The 23,519-nt window shown below is 40.9% G+C and overlaps 2 protein-coding genes and 1 long non-coding RNA gene across 7 annotated transcripts in view; 1 reads left to right on the forward strand and 2 right to left on the reverse strand.

Moving 5' to 3' along the window:
- Nucleotides 1-14,404, reverse strand: part of SPATA31H1 (SPATA31 subfamily H member 1) — a 19,183-nt gene extending 4,779 nt beyond the window's left edge. Inside the window, exons 1-6 of one of the 5 annotated variants that reach the window (XM_073791493.1) lie at nt 14,289-14,404; nt 13,546-13,708; nt 8,967-9,009; nt 8,269-8,323; nt 7,960-8,055; nt 1-7,562 (exon numbers count right to left, since the gene is read on the reverse strand). The exon at nt 1-7,562 is cut by the window's left edge and continues 4,779 nt beyond it. In XM_073791493.1, the coding sequence (XP_073647594.1) occupies nt 1-7,562; nt 7,960-8,055; nt 8,269-8,297 (7,687 nt within the window). In that variant the 5' untranslated portion in view covers nt 8,298-8,323; nt 8,967-9,009; nt 13,546-13,708; nt 14,289-14,404. Of the gene's footprint in view, nt 7,563-7,959; nt 8,056-8,268; nt 8,324-8,966; nt 9,010-13,365; nt 13,512-13,545; nt 13,709-14,288 lie in introns of those variants that run through there. The other 4 variants (XR_012325775.1, XM_073791494.1, XM_073791492.1 and 1 more) reach the window with 4 other exon arrangements.
- On the forward strand, nt 7,953-16,880 carry LOC141276352 (uncharacterized). The gene is made up of 3 exons (XR_012325776.1): nt 7,953-8,069; nt 15,411-15,606; nt 16,530-16,880. It is a non-coding gene; the product is annotated as an uncharacterized lncRNA (long non-coding RNA).
- A 720-nt stretch (nt 16,881-17,600) lies between these two features.
- Nucleotides 17,601-23,519, reverse strand: part of GCKR (glucokinase regulator) — a 29,324-nt gene continuing 23,405 nt past the window's right edge. The window contains 1 exon segment of the mRNA XM_019943053.3: nt 17,601-22,917. Within this exon segment, the coding sequence (XP_019798612.1) occupies nt 22,747-22,917 (171 nt within the window). The 3' untranslated portion in view covers nt 17,601-22,746.

The raw sequence follows: 23,519 nt of genomic DNA on the forward strand, positions 1-23,519 counted from the left end.
AGGTCCATCCAGAATATTTCACACCTTGTAACAATGACCCAGGGTTGAAATCTGTAGATTTGACACCTTCAATCTTTTTCCCCACAGTCAATTTAGAAAATGTTGTACCTTGCAACTGTGAGTCAGAGATTAACTCAGTAAATTTCTTATCTTGGGACTTTGTCTCAAGTGGTGACTTAGAAGATTTTGGGCCTTGCCACTGTGGCCCACTGTTGAAATCCTCAGATTTCACACCTTGAAGCTCTGTCTGAAGAGTCAACTCAGATGACTTCATACTTTTCAAGTGTAGTAGGGAGTTCAACTCTATAGTTTCATCACTTTGTAATTGTGACTCTTGGTTTAATACCCCAGATTTCACCTCAGGAAACTGTGGCTCTTGTGTAAGCAATACAGACTTCACACCTTGAAGCTGTGTTCCTGGGGATGACGGTAATGGTTTCACTTCTTGAAACCATGGTCCTGGGATCAACTTAGGAGATTTTCCATCATGCAAGTGAGGCCTAGATTTGAACATCATGGATTTTACATCACAGAGCTCTGACTTGGAAGTCAGGTCACATGATTTCTTACTTCTAAACTGTAGACAAGGTTTCAAATTGAGACCTTGAGGCTGAGGTTCTTGGAGTGATGCCAGAGATTGTATACCTTGGAGCTTTGGCCTTGGAGTCAATACTGATGGCTTCTTATCTCTTAATTGTATCAAAGGTTTCAACTCTGCTGGTTTGACACATTGAGATTGCAACCCAAGATTTAGCAGAGATTTCACACCTTGAAACACTAGTGCAGGCATCCACTGAACAGCTCGCATACTTTCAAGCTGTGGCTTTTGGTGTAACTCCACAGTTTTCCTACCTTGAAGCTGTGGCTCTGAGGTTGATGCCAAAAATTTTCCTTCTTGCAGCTGTGGTCCTGGGGATAACTCAGGAGTTTCCACACTCTGCAACTGTGGCCCAAGGTTGAAATTCATATATGTTGCACCTTGAATTTTTGGCCCCAGAGGCAATTCAGATGACTTCACATCTCTTAACTGTATTGAAGATTTCAACTTTACAGATTTGACACCTTGAGATTGTGACTCAAGATTTGGGGTCAACTTCATAGATTTTACTCCTTGCATCTTTGGCTCTGGAGTGAACTCAAAAAACTTCACATATTGTTGTTGTTGCCCTGAGTTTAACTCTGAAGATTTCACACCTTGAGTTTGAGTTCCTGATGTCAGTTCACAAAATTTGACATCTTCTATCTGTGGCCCTGATGTTATCTCCACAGATTTCTTAACTTCCAGCTGTGGACTTGGGGTTAGCAACGTAGATTTCATACCTCTTGGACATTGTCCTGGAGTTAAGGCCACAGAGTTCAGATCTTTCAACTCTGACTCTGAGATTAACAACTCAGTTTTCAAATCATGAAGTTTTGAGCCTGGGGTCATCTCTACCGGTTTCACATCTCGCACCTGTGGCCCAAGGGTCAACACTGTAGATTTGACATTTCCCAGTTGTGGCTTTGATGTTAACTGCATAGATTTCATACTTCCCAAATGTGGCCCTGGTGTTAACTCCACAGATTTCGTATCTTCCAGCTGTGGCTCTGGCGTTAGCGCCTCAGACTGTAAACCTTGAAGCTTTGAGATTGGGGTCCACTCTACAGGTTTTACATCTTGCAACTGTGGTCTTTGGATCAATTCAGAAGATTTCACAACTTGTAACCATGGTCTTCTGGTCAACTCAGAATAGATTTCACTTGGCAACTGCGGTCTAGGAGTCAACTCCATAGATTTTGCATCTGGTATCTGTGGCTCTGAGACTAGTTTATATGAAGTGTCACCTTCAAAGCTTGACATTTGGTCTACTGCCACACATTTTACACCTTGAAACAGTGGCTCTGGTACTAACATCTCAGGCTTAACGCCTTGCTGCTCAGGTCCTGGGGTCAACTTCATAGATTTTACTCCTTGCATCTTTGGCTCTGGAGTGAACTCAAAAAACTTCACATATTGTTGTTGTTGCCCTGAGTTTAACTCTGAAGATTTCACACCTTGAGTTTGAGTTCCTGATGTCAGTTCACAAAATTTGACATCTTGTAGCCGTGGCTCCACCTGTTTCACACCTTGAAGCCCTGGAGACATCTTTGCTGATTTAGAATCTTGAAGCCCTAACTCTAGAGTCGTCTCCACAGAAGTCACACTATGAAACAGTGGTCCTGGTGTTTGCTCCCCAGATTTGACACCTTGAAGCTTTGGCCCTGAAGTCAATTCAGAAAATTTGACATCTTGCTGCCTTGGCCCTAGGTTCAGTTCCTCAGATTTCACATCTTGAAATTGTAGTTTTGAGGTCAGTTTGACAGATTTCAAGCTGTGAAACTGTGATCCTTCAGTAGACAGAACAGATTTCATATTTTCAGCTGGGAGCCCTTGACTTGACTGCAAAGATGACTCTGTTACAAATCCTACAGACTTTATGTCTTGAAGCTGTGTTCCTGGTATAAACTGCACATGTTTGAAACCTTGATGCTTTGGTTCTGGGGTCAAATCAGAAAATCTGATACATTGCAAGCATGGTCCTGAGTTTAGTTCCATAAATTTCATACTTTGAGGTTGTGATTCTGCAGTCAACTGTACAGATACAACACTTTGATGTTTTGGTCCTGGGATAAAATCTGACAATTTTATTTCTTGCACTGGGGAACCTGGGGTCAAATCATCAGATTTCACACCATGATGTGGAGACCCTGAGATTAAATCTATAGGTCTTTCTCCTTGAAGTGGCAGCTCTGGAGATAACTCTGAAAATCTTACACTATGCAGCTGTGGCCCTTGGAGCTGTGCCTCCTTAGTCAATTCCTCTGATATCATGCTTTGTAGCACTGGCTCTTGTATTGGCTTCTCTGATTCTACCACTCTGGTAGTAGTTGACTGTTGAATTAAATTAACATATTTCACATCTTGTAATTTTGGCTCTGGCTCCAACTGCCTAGACTTTACTGCCTGGAGCTGTGGCTCTGGGGTCAACTCCATAACATGTGGTTTTGGTCCTGTAATAAACTGTTTAGATCCTACCACTAATAGGGATGACTCAGAGGTTAACTTCACATATTTCAAATTTTGCAGTAGTGGCTCTGATATCTCACATTGCATCCCTGGTCCTAAAGTCAACTCCAGAGATCCTTTTTCTGAATATGGTAGTACTAGTATTACCTCCTGGATGTTTTCAACTGGAAATGTTGCCAACCCCACAGTTTCTGTGTTTTCATATCCTGACCTTAGGGGTATCCCTGATGACTCTGTAACTTGAAGATGTGGCCTTAGGGGAGTCATTCCTGTAGATTCTCTAACTTGACCTATTGGTTTTTGTGTTAATGCTACTTGGAGCAAAGCCTCAGAAGTCAGCCTCACAGTTTCTGTATCTTGATAGCCTTGACCTAGAGTCATCTCTGAAAATTTTTGAAAATGTGGCCTAGGCACCACCCCAGCAGTTTTCAAGACTAGCTGTGGGATCAGTTTCACAGATTCTTCTTCTTGTGGGAAGATCTCAGCAGCTAACTCTGCAGGCTCTGTGTCTTGATGCCTTGGTCTGGAAGTTAGACCCACAGATTTCAATCCTTGTAAATGTGGTTCTATGGTCACTTTCCTTGATTCAACATGCTGTAACTGTGTCTCAGGAATTAACCTACTAGATTCTTCCAGTGGCACGTGTAAATCCACAAAATTATTATCATGCATTAATGGCCCTAGAGTCAACTCCTCAGGTTTTATACTTTTGGACTGTGGTTCTGAGGTCAATGGAACAGATTTCACATTTTGAAATTGTGGTTCCAAGATCAACTCCTCATAGTTCATAACTTCTGAATATGGTCCTAGATTCAGATGAACAAACTTCATACCTTGGGACTCTAGGGTCAACATCTTTGATTTCATACCTTGCATCTCTGATCCTGGTACCAACTCTAAAGATTCTTGTATTGTGTGCTGTGACACTGGAGTATCTCCCATGGCTTTTACACTTTGGAACATTGGCTCAAGAGTACCTTGGAATGACATTGAGTTCATCTGCATAAATTCTAAAGCTTGGCTCAGTGGCCCTGGAGTATTTCCTAAAGATGTTTGTATCAACCCCCTAGATTCTTTTGCATGGTGACAAGTGTCAGAGGTAAACTTTGCTTCTGTTTCTGGATATCCTGGCTCTGAGATCATCCTTAAAGATTCTGAAGCTTGATGCCATGGGGTCAATCCTTTAGGTTCTGTGACTTGATGATTCGGTTTGAGGTTCAATTCTACAGATTTTACTGCTTGAATGTGTGCCCCTGGGATCAGTTCCTCATATTTCATATCTTCTACCTGTGTCTCAGGAATCAACCTCCTACTTTCTACCATTTGAGGAGTTTTCACATCTTCAAGCAATGATACTGGAGCTGTCTCCTCAGATCTTATATCTTGTAACCATGGCTTTGGGGCAAACTCCACAGATTTCATATCTTCTTGTACTGGTCTTAGAGTCAATTCCACAGTATTTATACCTGGAAACTCTGATGGTAGGGCCAAATGAACATATTCCATACCTTGCAACTGTGAACTGGGGACCAAGTCTATAGATTCCCTACTTTGCAACTGTGGTGCTGGGACTAACTCAGCAGATTTTTCATTTTGTTGTTGTGGTCCCAGGGTCAATTGGATAGATTTCACACCATGAAGCTGAGACCCTGGGGCTGACTGCACAGATTTCTCACTTTGCAGCTGTGGTGTGGAGGCCAACTCATCAGGTTTTATACTCTGCAGTTGTAGTTCTGGGGCCAATTCTATAGAGCTCACAGTTGGGATCAGCTGTCCATATTTTACCATTTGTGGAATTGAACCTGTGGTTATGTCTATAGATTTTGCATTTTGCAACTCTGGTCCCAAGATCAGTTTCCCAGATTTCAAATTTTGCAATCCTGGGGATAACTTCATAGAATCCATAACATTAAATTGTGGCATTGGCTTCATCCCCATATACTTCACATCTTGAAGCAGTGATGAATCTTGTAGCATTTCTTGTAGCATTTCTGTAGATTCTGTGACTTGAGGCAGTGGCTTTTGGCTCATTCCCATAGATTCTGTACCTTGACCCAGTGACCTTGGGATTGTCCCTAAAGATTCCATCATTTGATGGTGTGACTGTGTCACCTCTACAGATTTCTCCATTTGTAGCCAGGTGTCAGATGTCAAACCCATAGTTTCTGTGATGTGATGGCTTTGCCTTGGACTCATCTCTGAATACTCCAGAATTTGATGCCTTGGAGTCAACCTTGAAGACTCCATGACTTGATGAGGTGGTCCTGGGGTTAATGATATAGATTCTGTGCTTTGATGATGTGGTTGTGGAGTCATCCCCTCAGAGTCTAGCACTTGAATGCATGACTCAGGAGTTGACTCCAGAGATTCCTTGGCTTGAGATATTAGCCTTGGGGTCAAATCCTGAGTTTCTACAACTTGTGACTGTGGTGCTATGATCATTCCCATGGGTGACCCCAGTGCTGTTGGAGTTACCTTTAGAGAATGTATGGATTGTTGTGATGGCATTGGAATCAATCCTACCAATTCCATGATTTTAAGTGGTAGCTTTGGAGGTAAGCCCACAGATTCTACCACTCCACATGGACCAATAGTAGTAGGAGAGCTAGAAGAAGTCAAACCATCTGATTGAGTTGCCCTTGGGGTCAAATTTGCAATTTGAGACTGTGTGTCTGGAGTCAAACCCCCAGATTCTATAACATGTGACTGGGTTGGTGGAATTATCCCCATGAAATCCATAGCTTTTAATAGTGTCACTGGAGTTACTTCAAGGTAATCCATCACTGGATGCAATGGCCTGGTGATCATTTCAGGTGATTTTGTATTTTGACATATTGGCCTTGGAGTAATCTTCAGTGGTTCTGTGACTTGACTTTGTGGCCTTGATGTTACGTCCACCGATTCCATAACTTTATGCTGTGGCCCTGGGGTCATTTCCACAGTTTCCATGACTGCATGTTGTAGCCTTGGACTCATCTTTCCTGGTTGTATGACTTCATGGTCCAACAATGTGGTCCTTTTCACTGACTCCTTGACTTGATATTGCATCCTTGGGGTCATTCCCTTTGACTGTATGATAGGTGGATGTGATTTTTTAATCATCCCCATAGAATCCATGACTTGAAGCAATGCTATAGGAGTTACCTTCACATTGACTATGACTTGATTCTGCTGTCTTGAGGTCATCTTCCTTGATTCCATAACTTGCTGCTGAGATCTTGGTGTTACCTCCACTGATTTAATGACTTGATATGATGGGTTTGGGCTTACACTCACTCTTTCCGTGCCTTCCATTGGTTTCACGACTTCATTTGGTGGCCGTGGTAACAAACCCACAGATTCTATCACTTCTGAATGTGATTCTGGAATTAACCCCATTGAATCCATGACTTGAAGTAATGCCAGTGGAGTAACCTTTATGCTATCTCTGACTTGATATGGTAGCTGTGGGGTCAGCTCCACATTAGTCACTTGGGTCTCATGCTGCTGTATCCTTTTTTCTGGAAGATCTATGACCCTCTGCTCTACACTAAGCTCTAACACACGTTTTGGGTCCTTCTGCAGTAAAGTTGTTTCCTCTTGAGCTATGTCAACTCCTAAACTTTTGGGAGGTGGAGTGCCCATTGATGTCATTAAGGGCCTGGATCCAAGGATTTGGGGGCCATTCCCAGGTTGTGACTGCTTACCTGGGATAAGAGTCTGTGAAATTTTTGTTTCTGTTCTGCTTAATCCAGATTCTGCTCCAACGTTCACGTGGAGCTGAAATGCTGGAAGGTCTGGGGATTCATTATTGATATCCTGCTCAGTGCTTTGATGAATGGGCATAGATAAGTGGATTTGGGGTTTCTGTGGTTCAGGAACTCCTCCTTGTACCTCAGTTAAATAATTCAGCATTGCCCATGATTCCCTCACAGGCAGAGGCACTGTTTGTTCCCGCAAAGTAGAAACCTTCCAAGCCATATGTCCCTCTAACTCCCGCCTAGCCAAAGGAGAGAGCTGGATTGGAGCTGACCCTGACAATAGTGGTCTCTCTTTGAAAATAGCACTTGGCCTATGATCTGTTGTCAAATGACTCTTGCTCCTTCTCTCATCCTTTGTTTTCTCTTCTTGTTTGTAGAGATTTGGGGATTCAAAAAGAGAGTTGATAAAAGTGCTTTGAGGACTTAAGGATGAAAGAGCTGCCAAATTCTGAAAAGGCTTTGATTTCCGGAAAAGCTCTGAGAGCCCAAAGGAAGGCAGGGGTGTGCCTTGGTTCCTGAACACAGGAGGTTGATTTGGGGGTAAAATAGGTAAACTGTGGCTCCGGAGTCGCCAAGTTGTTCCTTCAGAAAAGACAGGAAGGTGAGACAGGCTGGAGCTGTAGGATGATCCAGAGGAGATGCTACTGTCAGAAGAATGTTTTGCCTTCTTACAGTCACAACAGGGTAGAACAGGCCCCTGAGCCACAGAAGCAGAGGAGGTGGAAGAAGAAATCGTATCCTGTGGTTCAGGCAAACCCAATTCCATAAGACTTGATCTAAGAAATAAAGAGAAAAGTTTCTATTTGTTTTGGAAGAGAAAAGGAAAAGTAGGAAAAGGGAAAGATAATGTCCATTTCAAATGCAAAATAATGTGGACTGAGGGAAAACAAACAAGCAAAAAAGGTTGCTTTCCCCAACATCAATTATTTATGGAAAGAATTCCTCCACCAGGACAAAGGGAGGCATTTGTCCCCATTCCAATCAGAAATGATTCACAGACCAGTTGTTCTTAAACTTTGTTCGAACCCAGAACTTCCCCCACTACCAAAACTAATTAACTAACTAACCATCTTTCTTCTCCCTCTCCTTCTCCCTCCCTCCCTCCTTCACTCTCTTCCTTCCTCCCTCTTAAAAGCTCTACCACCTTCAACCCCAACCAAGAAACTACTTGACCTTGCACTTTCCAGGTGTTGGACGACCTGTTGAAGACTCCTGTCCGTTGACCAGCATACACATTCCTGGGACCAGCCCGTAGGGAGATCTGAAAAGCTGGATGCAACAGAGTATGTCAGTGTAATTGAAGTGATATTAAAGTACTGGTAAGGAAAACAATAAGAGGAGAGACTTAGAAAGGAGACAGCTATCACAGCGAGGGAAGTAAAACAGAGTCCCAGGTATCTTACTCCTAACTTTTATAGAATTTATCAGTAGGGTAGGCTGAAGAGAGAAAGAATAGACACAGTGAAGATCGACTTTACTCACCATGTTAGGTTAGCTTCAACGCAACCCATCCTGAGATTTTCTTCCCACTGTGGATCTGGGAGTAGAGGTAAAGAATCTATTAGCATTATGACTATTGACATCACCTTAGTTCAACCCCTTCATTTTGCAAATAAGGAAACAAAGACAAAGCCATGCCTAAGATCATAAAGCTTATTAGTGGTGGAGCTCAGATTTAACCTAGCTCTCATTTTGTTTGTTTTTTTAAGCTGTAGGATGCTGTCTTCAGCATGTAGTAGATGTAAGCCATTGGAAAGAGCAGGAATAATCATGATAGGGAGATGGAGTGGGGTAAACAGAGGAATACATATCTTTGGAGGAAAAGATATGTATTATCCAGTGTCTATGCTAGAGAAAAAAGGTACCAAAACTTCCCGCATCAAACTCTTGGTAGTTACCCCTTCTTTGTTCTTCAGTCTCACCATGTTTCTTTCCTGATACTTTGAGCTTTGCACAAAAAGAGATTAGGAAAGCATGAGGATAGGAAGCATGGAAAGAATTATGGAGCCATTTACATTTCTTTGGAAGTGGAGATGCTAGAAAGAGTAGGGCTATTTCTTTCATTTACATAGTCGTTTCAACCTTTTTCCTTCCATCTGCTATTAAAGGTTAGTGTCTTAAAACAGACCCCATAGTTGATTTGTCGTTAGCTTTGAACTGAAGAATAGGATCTTTCTGACCTGTGAATTTCTGGATCTTTTTCAATTTATGCTGCTTTGAAGTCTAGAAAGGAACAAAAAGAAAAAATAAAATCAGGTAATCTAGGTTAGAGACTTTATTGACAGCGCACTTCATCTCATAGACATAAATATTGATACTGTTGGTATCTATAACCACAGCAACAGTTATGTCATTCATTTATTCATGAATCATTTATTGAGTACTTACTTAGTTCTCAGTATTGTGTAGGGTGCTGGAACTGTAGAGATAAATATGATCCCTGTGTTCTAGGAACTTACACTAGTAGGGAAAATAGATGTCTAAACAGATAAATTACAATACCATGTGGTAAATGCTGTAACAGAAATATAAGTTGGGGCTTCCCTGGTGGTGCAGTGGTTAAGAATCCTCCTGCCAATGCAGGGGACACGGGTTCGATCCATGGTCAAGGAAGATCCCACATGCTGCGGAGCAACTAAGCCCATGCTCCACAACTACTGAGCCCATGAGCCACAACTACTGAAGCCCATGCGCCACAACTACTGAAGCCTGCATGCCTATAGCCCCTGCTCCACAACAAGGGAAGCCACCGCAATGAGAAGCCCACACACCACAACAAAGAGTAGCCCCTGCTAGCCACAACTAGAGAAAGCCTGTGTGCAGCAACGAAGACCCAACGCAACCATAAATAAATAAATAAATAAAATAAATCTATTAAAAAAAAAAAGAAATGTAAGTGTGAAGGAATAAAGAGAACAGTGATTAACTGCCTGGGAGAGAAGGGAAGAATTCCTCAAGAAGTTGCCATTTGTACTGGAGTATGAAGAATCAACAGAAGGTTTTTAGGTGAAGAAAGGGCATTCCAGGCAAGTGGGAACATCACTGAGAAGATTAGAGCATCGTGATTGTTAGGTGCACTTTTGCTAAGTAGTGAGAGATGAAGCTAAAAACATAGGTGGAAGCCAGATTATGCCAGATTATGTGGGATTTTTATTTTATCCTGCAGGTCAGAATTTCCCATCCAGTAGTTAATATACTCCTGGGGTTTCTGCAAGGGTGTTCCAGGTCATTTTAAAGGCATAAATGACACTTGTTACAATTTCAAATAAAACTTTTTTTATTTCTTCCCTTTATATTAGGACATCAGTCTCTGAAGGTATATTAAAAGAGCCTACACAACAATTAATAGGGAATCATGAACATGCTCATAATGCAGTAGGCCAGTAGTAGAATAACCCTAGCTGCAGTGGTAGTTTTGAACTTTGGACAGTTTTAAATTGATTTTATACTTAGTCATATATTATTTAATTTATGTCCATAATGGACTGTTGATTAAAAACATAAGCAAAAGGAAAACTGATGTTGAAATACAGGTTGATGTATTTACAAATGATCTTTCTATATATTTATCTCAAAATGATCTCTACATATCATAGACCTAAATAATCTCCCACTAGAAAACACTCGGGAATGCTGAATAAAATACAACAAACATCTTTTAAATGCAGAATGTAGCTCCTTACAAGAAAGTAAGGGAAATCTCCAGGTCAAAAATCAGAAGAAAACTGAAAAACAAGAGTGGAAACTAGTTGAGACTTCAATGCCTTAGGTCATTTGCAGTGTCAGCCACTGAGGGACTTAGGTTAACAGTAAGGTGGGGACACAGATAAGGCCCATGTGAAGTGGCTATTTAAATGAGACCCCAGGAAAAAAAGCCAGGCTTGTCAAATTGCTACACACTTGGTAAAAAGTGGCTAGAAAAAAATCTGCTCACCAGACAAGGAAACTTGAACTCTGGGTGGGAAAAAAAGCCGCCTCTGAAATTTTTAACCAAGAGTCTATCCTCACACTGGTTTGAAATTCTAATTTATATTCCTTGTGTAGTCAGGAACCCTCAAAATGAAAATAAATGTGGTCCTGGGCTGATAATGCCCCTAGGGCAAAAGGCAAAAGTAAATATAAATCTTGAAAATTGAAGTAGGAAAGAGAAGAAAAATAGTTTGAATAACTATATTAATAAATGTGAAATGCCTAATGCAATGGTTAAATTCTTAGAAAAAATATAAAATATAAAAATTGGGCAAAAAGAAATAGATCATTTGAGTAGACCAATAAGCATGAAAGCAATTGAAATGATAATCAAAGACATTATCCATCAGAGGTAATGAAAGAATTCACCAAGGTTTCTGAATACCAGAAAATCTTATAAATGTCAATAGCATTTCTCTACTGAAGCAAAAAAACTAGAAAAATATAATTTTAAATATGAAAGATATTTTCCACAATAGCAATAAAAATGATAAAGTATCAAGGTATTAACCAAAAAGAGAGAAGACCATCATGTAGAAGACTATAGAACGCTATTAAAGGACATAGAGCTGCTTGGCGAATTTGTCCACATAACATTTTCCGCCCCCTGCTACACTCACAACTTCTGTCAGGTGTTTCTTATGTTGCTTAAAATGCCATCTCTTCAATCATTCAGGGTTAAAACTGAGAAGTCATCCTTTCATTTCACAAACACCTGTGGAACACTTACTATATCCCAGGCAGTATACCAGGCATAGGGGATACAAAGATGAATATAGTCCTCATAGGAAAATGATGATAATGTTTATAATTAACTCTTTATATTTGAGGCCCAATCAGGAAAAAAAAAGACTCAATCCCTTTACTCTCTTTCTGCCTCACTTCCTATAGCCGAACTTTCACCTCAGGACCCTCCTCCTCTCTCACAGTCCCGAGGGCAGAGATTTTTGTCCCTTCCATTTACTGCTGCATCCATAGTGCCCAGAGGAGTGCCTTGTACATGGTGGTGGCAGTGGGTGATAAACACCGGGGGAATGAATCAATGTCCTCTTTTCCAACTTACTGCTCTGATTCTTTCACTTCCTTCCCCCTCCTTCCCACTAAGTCTTTTTACGTGGGCTTCTCACTGTTGTGGCCTCTCCCGTTGCGGAGCACAGGCTCCAGACGCGCAGGCTCCAGACGCGCAGGCTCAGCGGCCATGGCTCACGGGCCCAGCCGCACCGCGGCATGTGGGATTTTCCCGAACCGGGGCACGAACCCGTGTCCCCTGCATCGGCAGGCAGACTCTCAACCACTGCGCCACCAGGGAAGCCCTCCCATTAATTCTTTAAAGTAGACTCCTATTGGATTAGCTACACCAGAGAACCACCACATGCACTCACTGGAGTTATTTAAAGCCTCACATTCAAAGCATGGTGCTTGGGACTTCCCTGGCGGTACAATGGTTAGGACTTGGTGCCTTCACTGTCATGGCCCCAGGTTCAATCCCTGGCTGGGGAACCAAGATCCCGCAACCCACATGACGCAGTCAAAAAAAAAAAAAAAAAAGTCGAAATAAGGTATGGTGCTCAGTTCAATAGCAATAGGATCACCTGGGAGCTCATTAGAATTGCAAAATCTCAATCCCTTCCTGAATTAGAATCAGAATTCTACTGATTCAGAATCTGCTACTGAATCAGAATCTGTTTTTTAATTAGACTCCCAAGTGGTGTGTTTGAGAAAAAAAAAGTTGAGAGTTTAAACTTTTTAAAGTTTAAATTCTGTGCTCTAAAGCACAGATCTAAGCACATTTTCACCTGGCTTTAAAATCTTTGATGCCTTTCAACTGCAGACAGAATAATATTTATACAAAGTATTCAGTCTGGTGTTTGAAGCCCTCTACAATGGGACCTCTAACCACTTTGTGACATTTTCTCTCACTTTTCCCCAACCGGTTCCCTACACTTGTACACTCCATTCCTGATAGGTGTCTTCACCTCTCCTTGAACACATCCAATGCTCTTCTGCTTCCCATGCTTTCCCCCGGTCAATTCCCTCTCTCTAGAAAATCTTCCACTACTCTCCTCCACCCATCCTATCCACCTTCAAAATCCTACACTTCCTTTGAAGCACAGCTCAAACCTAAGCTCCCTGCAAAGGCATTTTATAGATCCTAGAATACTCTTTACCTCCCATCTCTTCAGCAATATTTACACCTCTATTAACTCATCCCTTTCTCTTTCCTTGGGATATATATATATATGTCTTGGGTTTTATATATATATGTGTGTGTGTGTGTGTGTATATATATATATATATATATATATATATATATATATGTATATATGTCTGACTTTCTCCCCCACTATACCTCGAAAAGGTGGAGGTGGTGTTTTATTCTTCAATGTCTAGTATGCTGCCATATATAATAGGTGCTCAAAGTTTGTTGAAATGTATTGAAGGGAAAAGGACTGAGAGTGACTTGCAGGATGACATCCATAGGCACTACCTCAACTCCCCTCTTCCCACCATCAATTCCTCCCACTGCCCAAGATTAGGAGTTTCTATGTCTCCAGGGACAGGGGCAGGGACAGGGAGCAGTGAGTTTCAAGAGAGTGTTGCATCACATACCTCTGAGTGCGTCTTGGCTGCCACCTGTTTCCTACTGTGTTTCCCAGAAAACCTCACCCAAAGCCTCCAGACAAGGAAACCAAATAATAGTAGAAGGCTGACATATTGTGGCAGTGGGATGGTTAGCCTCCAAACCAGAGCCATTACTCAACCCCATGCCCCTCTCAGCCAGTTTTATACCTCATGACTCCATATGACATCACAGTGGGCATTCCAAGGCTCCAGCCAATGGGCTTGCTGCTTAAATCTCTTCTCTGAGCCATACACCTGCTGCCCTTTCCTTCAGCTGCCCTTGTGCCCTGCTCTGACAGCCAATGCTCAAGGAAGCTCCTTTACGATTCTTCTAGGATTGAAGAAGAATCACTTGTTATAAACCAGAGAGTATGGAGGCAAGGTTTCAAAGGAGCAGGCTTTCCAAATGGCCTGTTTTGCCCTATAAGCATCTTCTCTGGAGCCAGTCACTCCCTAGAGGTCCAGATATGGTGTCATATGTTCCAAATCACACATTAGAATACAGGGTCAAGAGCATTTAAGAACGCTTTAAGTAGGTACTCTCAGAAAATGTATGATATATGGTTTCCTAACTCCAATGCTTGACACATTTCCTAGCTGCTGTTGCATTGAGACTGAGAAGAGATATCATGTAGGGAAATTAAATGACCTTGGAGGATCACACTACTCCAAGTCTAGAATATTTTCCAAGTGTAGACGATTTATTTTGTCATCATGCCCAGAATTGACTGGATTTTCTAGAGTTAATTTTCTAGAGTTAAATTTATGAGGAATTGATTTATGCTGTAACAAAGATAAATAAAACTGGCCAGGCCATTTTTTTCTTATAGGAAAATTAATTTGGAAAGTCCATTCAATTAAATAACTACTGAATAGCAGGCACTGTCTTAGAAGAAGACAGGATCTCTCACCTCATAGAATTTTCAGTTTATTTGGGCAGCCAAAGTAATATTCTTGAAAAGCCCATCAACAAGGTGCTGGTTAAATAAATATGATATGTCCATATTATAAAATACTCTGCAGTCACTATAAAGATTATAAAAAATGAGGCCTGTTATTCTGAGCACACATTATGTGGCAGGTACTAGTTATATGCCAGCCTGGAGCTCTAAAAAGAACGTTAAGGCTGGAGGTACAGTTTTGGGCTCTTGAAACATGTATATGCTTCGACAAGAGCCTTTTTCTATATGTATATAAAAATGTATTTTTGGGGTGGCCTCAAATATTTACTCACCATTTTGTTTGAGCGTCATCACGCTATTTTGTACAGCTGAGATTCATTCACTTTTATTAGTTCATTGCATTGTATAACTATTTCATAATAGATGTATCCATTATGATGTTGGACATTTGTCTTGTTTCCATCTTTGGCTATTATCAACAATGCTATTAAAAACATGCTTGTCCATGTGTCTTGGTGAACATATATTCCTATTTCTCTATGGCAGTGGTTTTCAAGCTTTAACATGTATCAGAATCATCTGGAGGGCTTGTTAAAACACAGATTGCTGGGCACTGATTGCTGCTTAAGTTGGACTGGAGGCCAGGAATTTGGCATTTCTAGGAAGTTTCCAAATGATTCTGAGACTGTTGGTCAGGAATCACAATTTGGGAATGTCTGATAGAAGTACCTATCTAAGAGTGGAATTGCTAGGTTATAGAGTAGGTGTAACTCAAACTTTAGTAGACAGTGCCAAACTGTCTTTCCTAAGTGGTTATGTCAATTAATAGTTCCACCAGTGGTGAATAGCAGTTCTTCTTGCTCTTTTTTCATGCCAACATGGTATTGTCAGGCTGTTTAATTTTAGCCAACCTGGTATATGTGGTAATGATATTTCATTGTGGTTTTAACTTAAATTTCTCTGATTACTAGTAATTACTAACGTGTGAACACACCTTCATAAGTTAATTGGGCACTTTGTCTTTAAATGTATTGCTGCATTCCAGTTGCTAATGTTTTTTAGGATTTTTGTGACCTATTTTTATGGGTGAAGCCAACCTGTAATTTTCCTCTCTTGCTCTGTCCTTTTCAGGCTTTTGGTATCAAGGTTATACTAGACTTATGAGTTGGGGAATGTTTCCTCTTTTTTTATTTATGCTCCGAAAGAGTTTATAGAAGATGGAACTATTTGATCCTTCAGCATTTGGTACAACTCGTCGGCAAAGCCATACAAGCCTGGAGATTTCTTTGAGTGAAGATTTTTGACTACAGATTGAACTTATTTGAAGGTTATAATACTATTGACAATTTGTTTTTGTTTCGGGTTTTTGTGTTTTTTTTGAGTCAGCTTAGGAGAGCCATATTTTCTAGCAAGTTTTCTATTTAATCTACATTTTCAAATGTATTGACATAAAGCTATTCAAAGGTAGTACTGTCTCCTTTGTGTTTCTGATATTGGTTATTTGTGCCTGTCCTCCCTCTCTCTCTCTCTCTTCCTTTTCCTTTATCTGTCTTGCTAGAGATTTATCAATTGTAATTAATCCCTTCAAAGAATGAACTTTTCTGTATATTTGTACTCTATTTCAATAAGTTATACGTTTGTCTTTATTATTTCCTTACTTCTACTTTCTTCCCCCTCCCCCAGGCTTATTGAGATATAATTGACATATAACTACTTCTACTTTCTTCGGATTTATTGTGCTGGGTTTTTTTTTCCCTAACTTCTTAAGATGAATGCCTTGATCATTCACTTTTAGCTCTTTTCCCCTAATTGTGCATTTGAAGATATAAATTTCCTCCTAATTACTACTTTAGCTTCATTCCACAAGTTATGATACATAGAATTTTTGTTATCATTCTGTTCCAACTATTTTCTAATTTCCACAATGATTTCTTCTTTGATCCATAGATTATTTAGTAGAAATTTAAAATTTTCTAGACATAAGAAGATTTTCTAGTTGTCTACCAAAGTTGCATTGTGGTCAGAATATATACTTTAATTTCAATCTTTTGAAATAGTTTTAAGACTTTATTCGCAGTTTATGGTCAATTTAAAAAATTCTATCTGTGCTTAAAGATAAGACGTATTCTGCAAGTGTTAAAAATAGTGTCTCTTCAGAGGTTCCCCTGGTGCCTGTGGCGGGGTGGAAGGTGGTGATGGTAGTCTAAGTCCATTTGGTCAATTCTGCTAATCTTTTTTTTGGTCGTGCAGGATCTTAGTTCCCCAACCAGGGATAGAACCTGTGCCCCATGCAGTGGAATTGCACAGTCTTAACCACTGGATCGCCAGGTAAGTCCAATTCTGTTAATCTTGATGTTCAAGTCTATATTATTCCTAAGCTTTTGTCTGCTCTTTTCCACCAAATACAGACAAGTGTGTAAAATTTCCGACTATGATTGTGCATTTGTTTATTTCTCCTTTGAGTACTGTAGATTTTTACTATATATATATATATATTTGTGTGTGTGTGTGGCTGTGTTGTGTCTTCGTTGCTGCGTGCGGGCTTTCTCTAGTTGTGGCAAGCAGGGGCTACTCTTCATTGCAGTGCGAGGGCTTCTCATTGTGGTGGCTTCTCTTGTTGAGGAGCACAGGCTCTAGGAGCGCAGGCTTCAGTAGTTGTGGCACGCAGGCTCAGTAGTTGTGGCTCACGGGCTCTAGAGCGCAGGCTCAGTAGTTGTGATGCAAGGGCTTAGTTGCTCCGTGGCATGTGGGATCCTCCCGGACCAGGGCTCAAACCCGTGTCCCCTGCATTGTCAGGCGGGTTCTTATCCACTGCGCCACCAGGGAAGCCCCCTTGCTTTATGTATTTTTAATTGTTATTTAAAATCATAATTTATTACTGGTGAATTAAATCTTTTATCACTATGCTGACTTTCTATCTCTAGTAATATTTTTTGCCTTAACTTACTGTGTCTAATATTAGTATTGCTATAGCAGTTTTCTTTTGGTTGGTATTTGCATGGTATATCTTTTTCCACTCTTTTACTTTCGACCATTCTATATCCCTTTGTTGTAATATAGGATACAAAATAAACCAAAATCTAAATATATGTTATTTGTTATTGATATCACTTATATGTGGAATCTAAAATATGACACAAGTGAACTAATCTACAAAACAGAAACAGACTCACAGATATAGAGAACAGACTTGTGGTTGCCAAGGGGGTGTGGTGTGGGAGGGATGGATTGGGAGTTTGGGAATAGCAGATACAAACTATTACATATAGAATAGATAAATAACAAAGTCCTACTGTATAGTGCAGGGAACTATATTTAATATCCTATAATAAACCATAATGGAAAGGAATATGAAAAAGAATATTTATATAACTGAAACACTTTGCTGTACAGCAGAAATTAACACAACATTGTAAAACAACTATACTTGAATAAAATAAATATATGTTATTTGTAAGTGATACATCTAAAATAAATAGATTTTAACTGGAGCATGTATTCCACTTACATTTAATGTAATTGCTCAAATAATTAGACCAAAATCTACCCTTTTACTTTGCACTTCCTATTTTTTCCTGTTTTATATTTTTCTCTTTCTTCTTGTCTTTATTTAGACAACTAAGTATTTTAAATTAATCTCTCTATTTTCCCCTTTACTAACTGGAAGTTATACTGTCTGTTTCTGTTCTTTTAGTGCTGGGGTTGGCAAATGGTGGCAGGTGGGTCAAATCTAGCTTGCTGCTTATTTTTGTAAATGAAGAAGTTTTGGAACACGGCCACACCCATTTTATACACAGTCTGTCTGCTTTCATGCTACCACAGTAGAGTTGAGTAGTTACAACAAAGACTACAGGGGGCCTGCAAAGACGAAAATATTTCCTGTCCATCCCTTTATAGAAAGAGTTCGCCAACCCCATTTTTAGTGGATTCTTTTTAAAATGCAATATGCACATTTAACCTATCAAATTCTTAAATTAATCAAAACCTTTATCCTTTTTATGGATAAATCAAGGGCCTTAGGATATTATAACTCTACTTACCTCTTCCCACATACTTGTTACTGTAGTAATTTTAATTTTATTTTTTTTAAACTTTATTTGAAAGCTACCATATGATCCAGCAATCCCACTCCCAGGCATATATCCAGAGAAAAACATGGTTTGAAAGGATACATGCACCCCAATGTTCATTGCAGCGCTGTTTACAATAGCCAAGACATGGAAGCAACCTAAATGTCCATCAACAAAGGAATGGATAAAGAAGTGGGGTACATATATACAATGGAATATTATTCAGCCATTAAGAAGAATGAAATAATGCCATTTGTAGCAACATGGATGCAACCAGAGATTATCATACTAAGTGAAGTAAGTCAGACAGAGAAAGAAAAATGTCATATGATATCACTTATATGTGGAATCTAAAAAACATGGATACAAATGAACTTATTTACAGAACAGAAACAGACTCACAGACTTAGAGAATAAACTTATGGTTACCAAGGTGGAAGGGTTGGGGGGAGGGATAGACTGGGAGTTTGGGATTGAAATGTACATACACACTGCTGTATTTAAAATAGATAACCAACAAGGAAAAAAAATAATAATGTATTATGAATAACTTTATGACAGTAAATTTGACCTTAAAAGAAAATAACACTTTATCTTGGAAATTTTTTTTTTTATCTTGGAAATTTTTGATTTACAGAAATGTTGCAAAGATAGCACAGTGAGTTACTGTGTGTCCTTCATCCAGTTTCACCTAATGTTTTAACTTTATTATATTTGAAAAATCTATGTGAACAACATTGGTACATTCACTATTAACTAAACTCCATACTTCATTTGAATTTCACCAGTTTTTCCCCTAACGTCCTTTTTTTGTCCAGGACCTGTATTTAGTTGTCATGCCTCCTTCATCTCCTCTGATCTTGTGATGGTTTCTCAGTCTTTCTTTTTTTTTTTTTTTTCCTGATAGTTTTCTTTCTTGTCTCTTTTTAAAAAAAATTTATTTTATTGAAGTACAGTTGATTTACAATGTTGTATTAATTTCTGCTGTATAGCAAAGTGATTCAATTATACATATATATTCTTTTCCATTATGGCTTATTACAGGATACTGAATATAGTTCCACCAATTACTAAGACAAGTGTATAAAAGTTTCACTATGATTGTGGATTTGTTTATTTCTCCTTTGAGTACTGTAGGTCCTATACAGTAACAACTGTTGTTTGGTTTCTCAATCTTTGTTTTCTATGACCTTTATTGTTTTGAGGAGTACTAGGCAGTTCTTTTGTAAAACGTCCTTAAATTTGGGTTTCTCTAATGTTTTCCTTATGCTTAGACTGAGGTTTGGGGAAGAATACTGAGGTGACGTGCCGTTCTTGTTACATCGTATCAGGTGGTACATGATATCAATTGGTGACACTAATTTCCAGTACTCGGTTAAGGTAGTGCTTGCCAGACTTCTCCAATGTGAAGTTTCTATTTTTCTCTTTCAATACTCTGTTCTTTGGAAGCAAGCCTCTTACTTTTGCCCATACAGGGGTTGTAGAGAGTGAGAGGTTATTAAGCTCCATTTCCTGGAGTGGGGTATATCTACATATATTATTTGGAATTCTTGTGTTAGGGAGATTTGGCTCCTTATTTATTTATTCAATTATTTTATTATAACAGTATGAACTCATGTACACCTAATTTCTACTTTGTGTTATAGTCCAATACGGCATTATTTATATCATTGCTCAAATTGTTCCAGCTTTGGCCACTGAGAGCTCTTTCAGGTGGACTCCTGGGTCCCTTTGACATGACCCCATCCTTTTGTTTTTATGAGGACGTCGTTACTTTCTGGCACTACAAGGTGCTCAAGGCTCTTCTTCCTATCTCTCTCATACCACAGCACCCCAGCCACTAGTTTACAGTTAAGCCCAGTTCTTCTCTTTTCCAGGATGAAAGCATTTTGCGACCTAGGTGCAGTGCCTGTCCCGTCAGCCCTAGGATTTGACCTACCTCTCTAAACCATACCTGAGTTTACATTGGATCTTAGAGAGTTTGCTGTGCTTCTAGGGCCCATCCGTAGAGCCATGTTGGGGCCCCTCTACCTCTCACCTGGTCCCCAAATCCTCCTTCAACCTTACTGTCCCATGGGAACTTGCTCCACCCTAATATTCCAGACCACCTAAGTTATAAAAGGAATAGCTGACTTGGGGGAGAGATCATGAATTCCATCTTTAAATACATTAAATATGAAGTATATGCAATATCCAAATATCTTCTGCCTCTGCACCTCTTATTTTTGATCTAGTAAATAGATATAACAGGAAATTGTTTCCTTCATCCTCCACAATCCAACCCAGTCTTTTGGGTTAGACCCTTTTAGTCATTTCAGGAGAAATTACTGTCTTGTGTTGATACAGATTACTTTCTAGCTGTTCTTGCCCTCAGATATTTGCTTTCTCTAAACAGTGGTAAAAGTTGTCACCCTACCTTTTGCATCTGGATAGGTCTTTAAAAATCTTTGAATCTCTTTAGCTCTTCCTAGAGCTCAGGTTCCACTGACAATGACCTGACTCTCTGATATTGGATCCACACACCCATGCAAACCTCCAAACATTCCCAGGTTTTCTTTGAATGTTCCCTCACTCCACCCCAACCTCCTTCTTCCAAAGCTGTCCTTGATTCTTGGCCTACCCTGTAATATCCTCAGAACAATTCTGGCAGTTCTCTGTACCTAGCCTGCTGTTGGAATCCACCTCAATGATCTCTGTCCTGTATTGCAATTGCTCATATCTGCTTGTGAGTTCCTAGGGGGTGGGGATCAGATCTTAGTCATTTTTTTCTCCTCTACAATGCCAGAGTGTAGCCCAGCCTCTAAAGTTTCCCAAGGTGAGCAAGTATACCACCTTGTTTATAACACCTGAGTATCACATGCAACTGTATACGAATTGAATTCACTTGATATCTTTGCACCATCCAAGTACTTGGCAAGTAAAAAAAAAAAAAGAAAGAAAGAACCTCTGGACTTCTAGTGTCCTTCTGCATCCAGCCTTGGGGAAATCTGACCCTGCACCCTATCCATCCCACATGTGGGAGTAGGGCTACTGCACATGTTGGCTCTGCCTCCTCCAGCCCTGGAAAGCTGGGTATCTTCTCTGACTTGACCTTGATCGTGATGCCAGGATGAGAGACGAATTCACATAATTCAAGTGCATGGGGGAGAGTTGTGGGTAAAGAGAAGCTGAGAGCCTCTGCAGGATCTTTTCCTAACTTTACTCCTCTTGAGTTGTAGAGTTAGGAAGAGGTGTTTGTGGAGGATAAAAACCAAATCGATGGCAGTCAGAAGGCACTAGGGAAATGGTGTTGAGGAAAGGGGCATTGGTTAAAGACCTAAGGTAGCAAAGTAAACGTAGATATATCAATAGAACAGGAAAAGAGTTCAGACAGAGGCCGGAGGCCCACAGATATAGAGAGGGAACTTATGGCTGTCTTTAAAAGACTGAATACTCTGTCTTCATAAAACTGAAATCTATTTGGTTCCTTAGCCGTCACCCTCCTGCAGAAAGGTTCAAGTGAGCTTCAGACAGGTTTTGTCCCCAGAGAGTTCCTGAGTGTCTATTGCCTAGGTACTTCTTGACCACAAGGGGGAGCCAGCTCTCTACTACCATGGTCACAGTCATAGGCACTGAAGAGCTGGCATGGGTCTGGGATGAGCGAGGGTGCCTTTGATTTGTCAAAACAGGTGACAGCTGAGGTCTAAAATGTTCAGAGTGGGGTCTCTAGTGTGTGTTGGGTCCCACTCTGGCACCCTCAGAGTTCCTTATGTTCCCTTTACAAACACTGGGTAGGGATGCAACTCTCACTTTATGGCCCAGTGTGTGGATGTAGCACTCATTCTAGTGATGATCCTGTCATGCCTAATTGGGATTGTTATTTTCTGAGTGTCCTATGTTGGGGACACAACTTCTTCCTCTTTCCTTGGAATTATCTAAGTTCCACCTCTCCTTGCTTGTGTGATTCTTTGTAGGAGTGAAGTATGTGTGTGTGCGTGCACGTGTGCACCTACGTGTTGGAGATGGGGGGATATAAAGAAGCTGGAATAAGGTTTGGGTCAGTGACCACTGAAATGGAGTTGGGAAGCAGGTGGAGACATAAAGAAACAAAACTGCTATTGGGACCGACCCATGCCACTCATCTTGTTCCACCTCTGATCTATTGACTCTGATCTCAGTAGAAAGCTAACTTTTTGAAACAAGACATTCAGTTTTATTTCTGAAATCAGAATATGCCAGGGAAAGTGGATACCACTGGGTGAACAGCAAGATCTCCCCAAAGGAGAGAGACGCTGTCTCCCCAGCCTGGGCGGCTGGTGCTCCTGGAGACTGGCCCTCTCCTCCCACTTCACGTGCTGCTGGCCCAACAAGTCCCCGTGGGGTGGGCTGGCCCCCTCCACGCACCCAGAAACACCAGTTCACGGCACAGCAGGATCTAGGGTCTCCAAGAGGTCGGCGTTGCGCTTCCGACCTGGCCGGGTGAGGGCGCTCCTGACAGCCTCACGGACAGAGGGAGCTGCAGCCAGGTATGCCTGGGCCTCAGGGATGGAGCACCGGAACAGGAGGCTCAGCAAGGCTATGGGGATCACCTGTGGGGAGGAGGCAGCGAGAACTGAAGCCTGAGAAAGTGAGGTCGTCTGAGGAAGAACCCTGGAGGAGCTAGGGCATTCAGTGTGGGAGTCAGAAGATACCAGGTTGGATGCAACAATAGAACGGAGGCGCTTCCCTGGTGGCGCAGTGGTTAAGAACCTGCCTGCCAATGCAGAGAACACGGGTTCAAGCCCTGGTCCCGGAAGATCCCACATGCCACGGAGCAGCTAAGCCCGTGTGCCACAACTACTGAGTCTGCGCTCTAGAGCCCGCGAGCCACAGCTACTGAAGCCCGCACACCCTGGAGCCCGTGCTCCACAACAGGCGAAGCCACCGCGATGAGAAGCCCGCGCACCGCAACGAAGAGTAGCCCCCGCTCGTCGCAACTAGAGAAAGACTGCGTTCAGCAACGAAGACCCAACGCAGCCAAAAATAAATAAATAAAATAATAAATTAAAAAAAAGAATAGAAGGGAGTTTTCAAACACCAGAAATTGGAATGAGGTGGGTCAAGAGCAGAGAGTAGCCTTCATCCTGACCCAGAAAACTCCTATTCATCAAGACTGGTTCGTGACCCAGTTCTCCCTCTCTTTCCTGACTCC

The sequence above is a fragment of the Tursiops truncatus genome, chromosome 14 (assembly GCF_011762595.2).
Source record: "Tursiops truncatus isolate mTurTru1 chromosome 14, mTurTru1.mat.Y, whole genome shotgun sequence".
NCBI classification, from domain to species: domain Eukaryota; kingdom Metazoa; phylum Chordata; class Mammalia; order Artiodactyla; family Delphinidae; genus Tursiops; species Tursiops truncatus.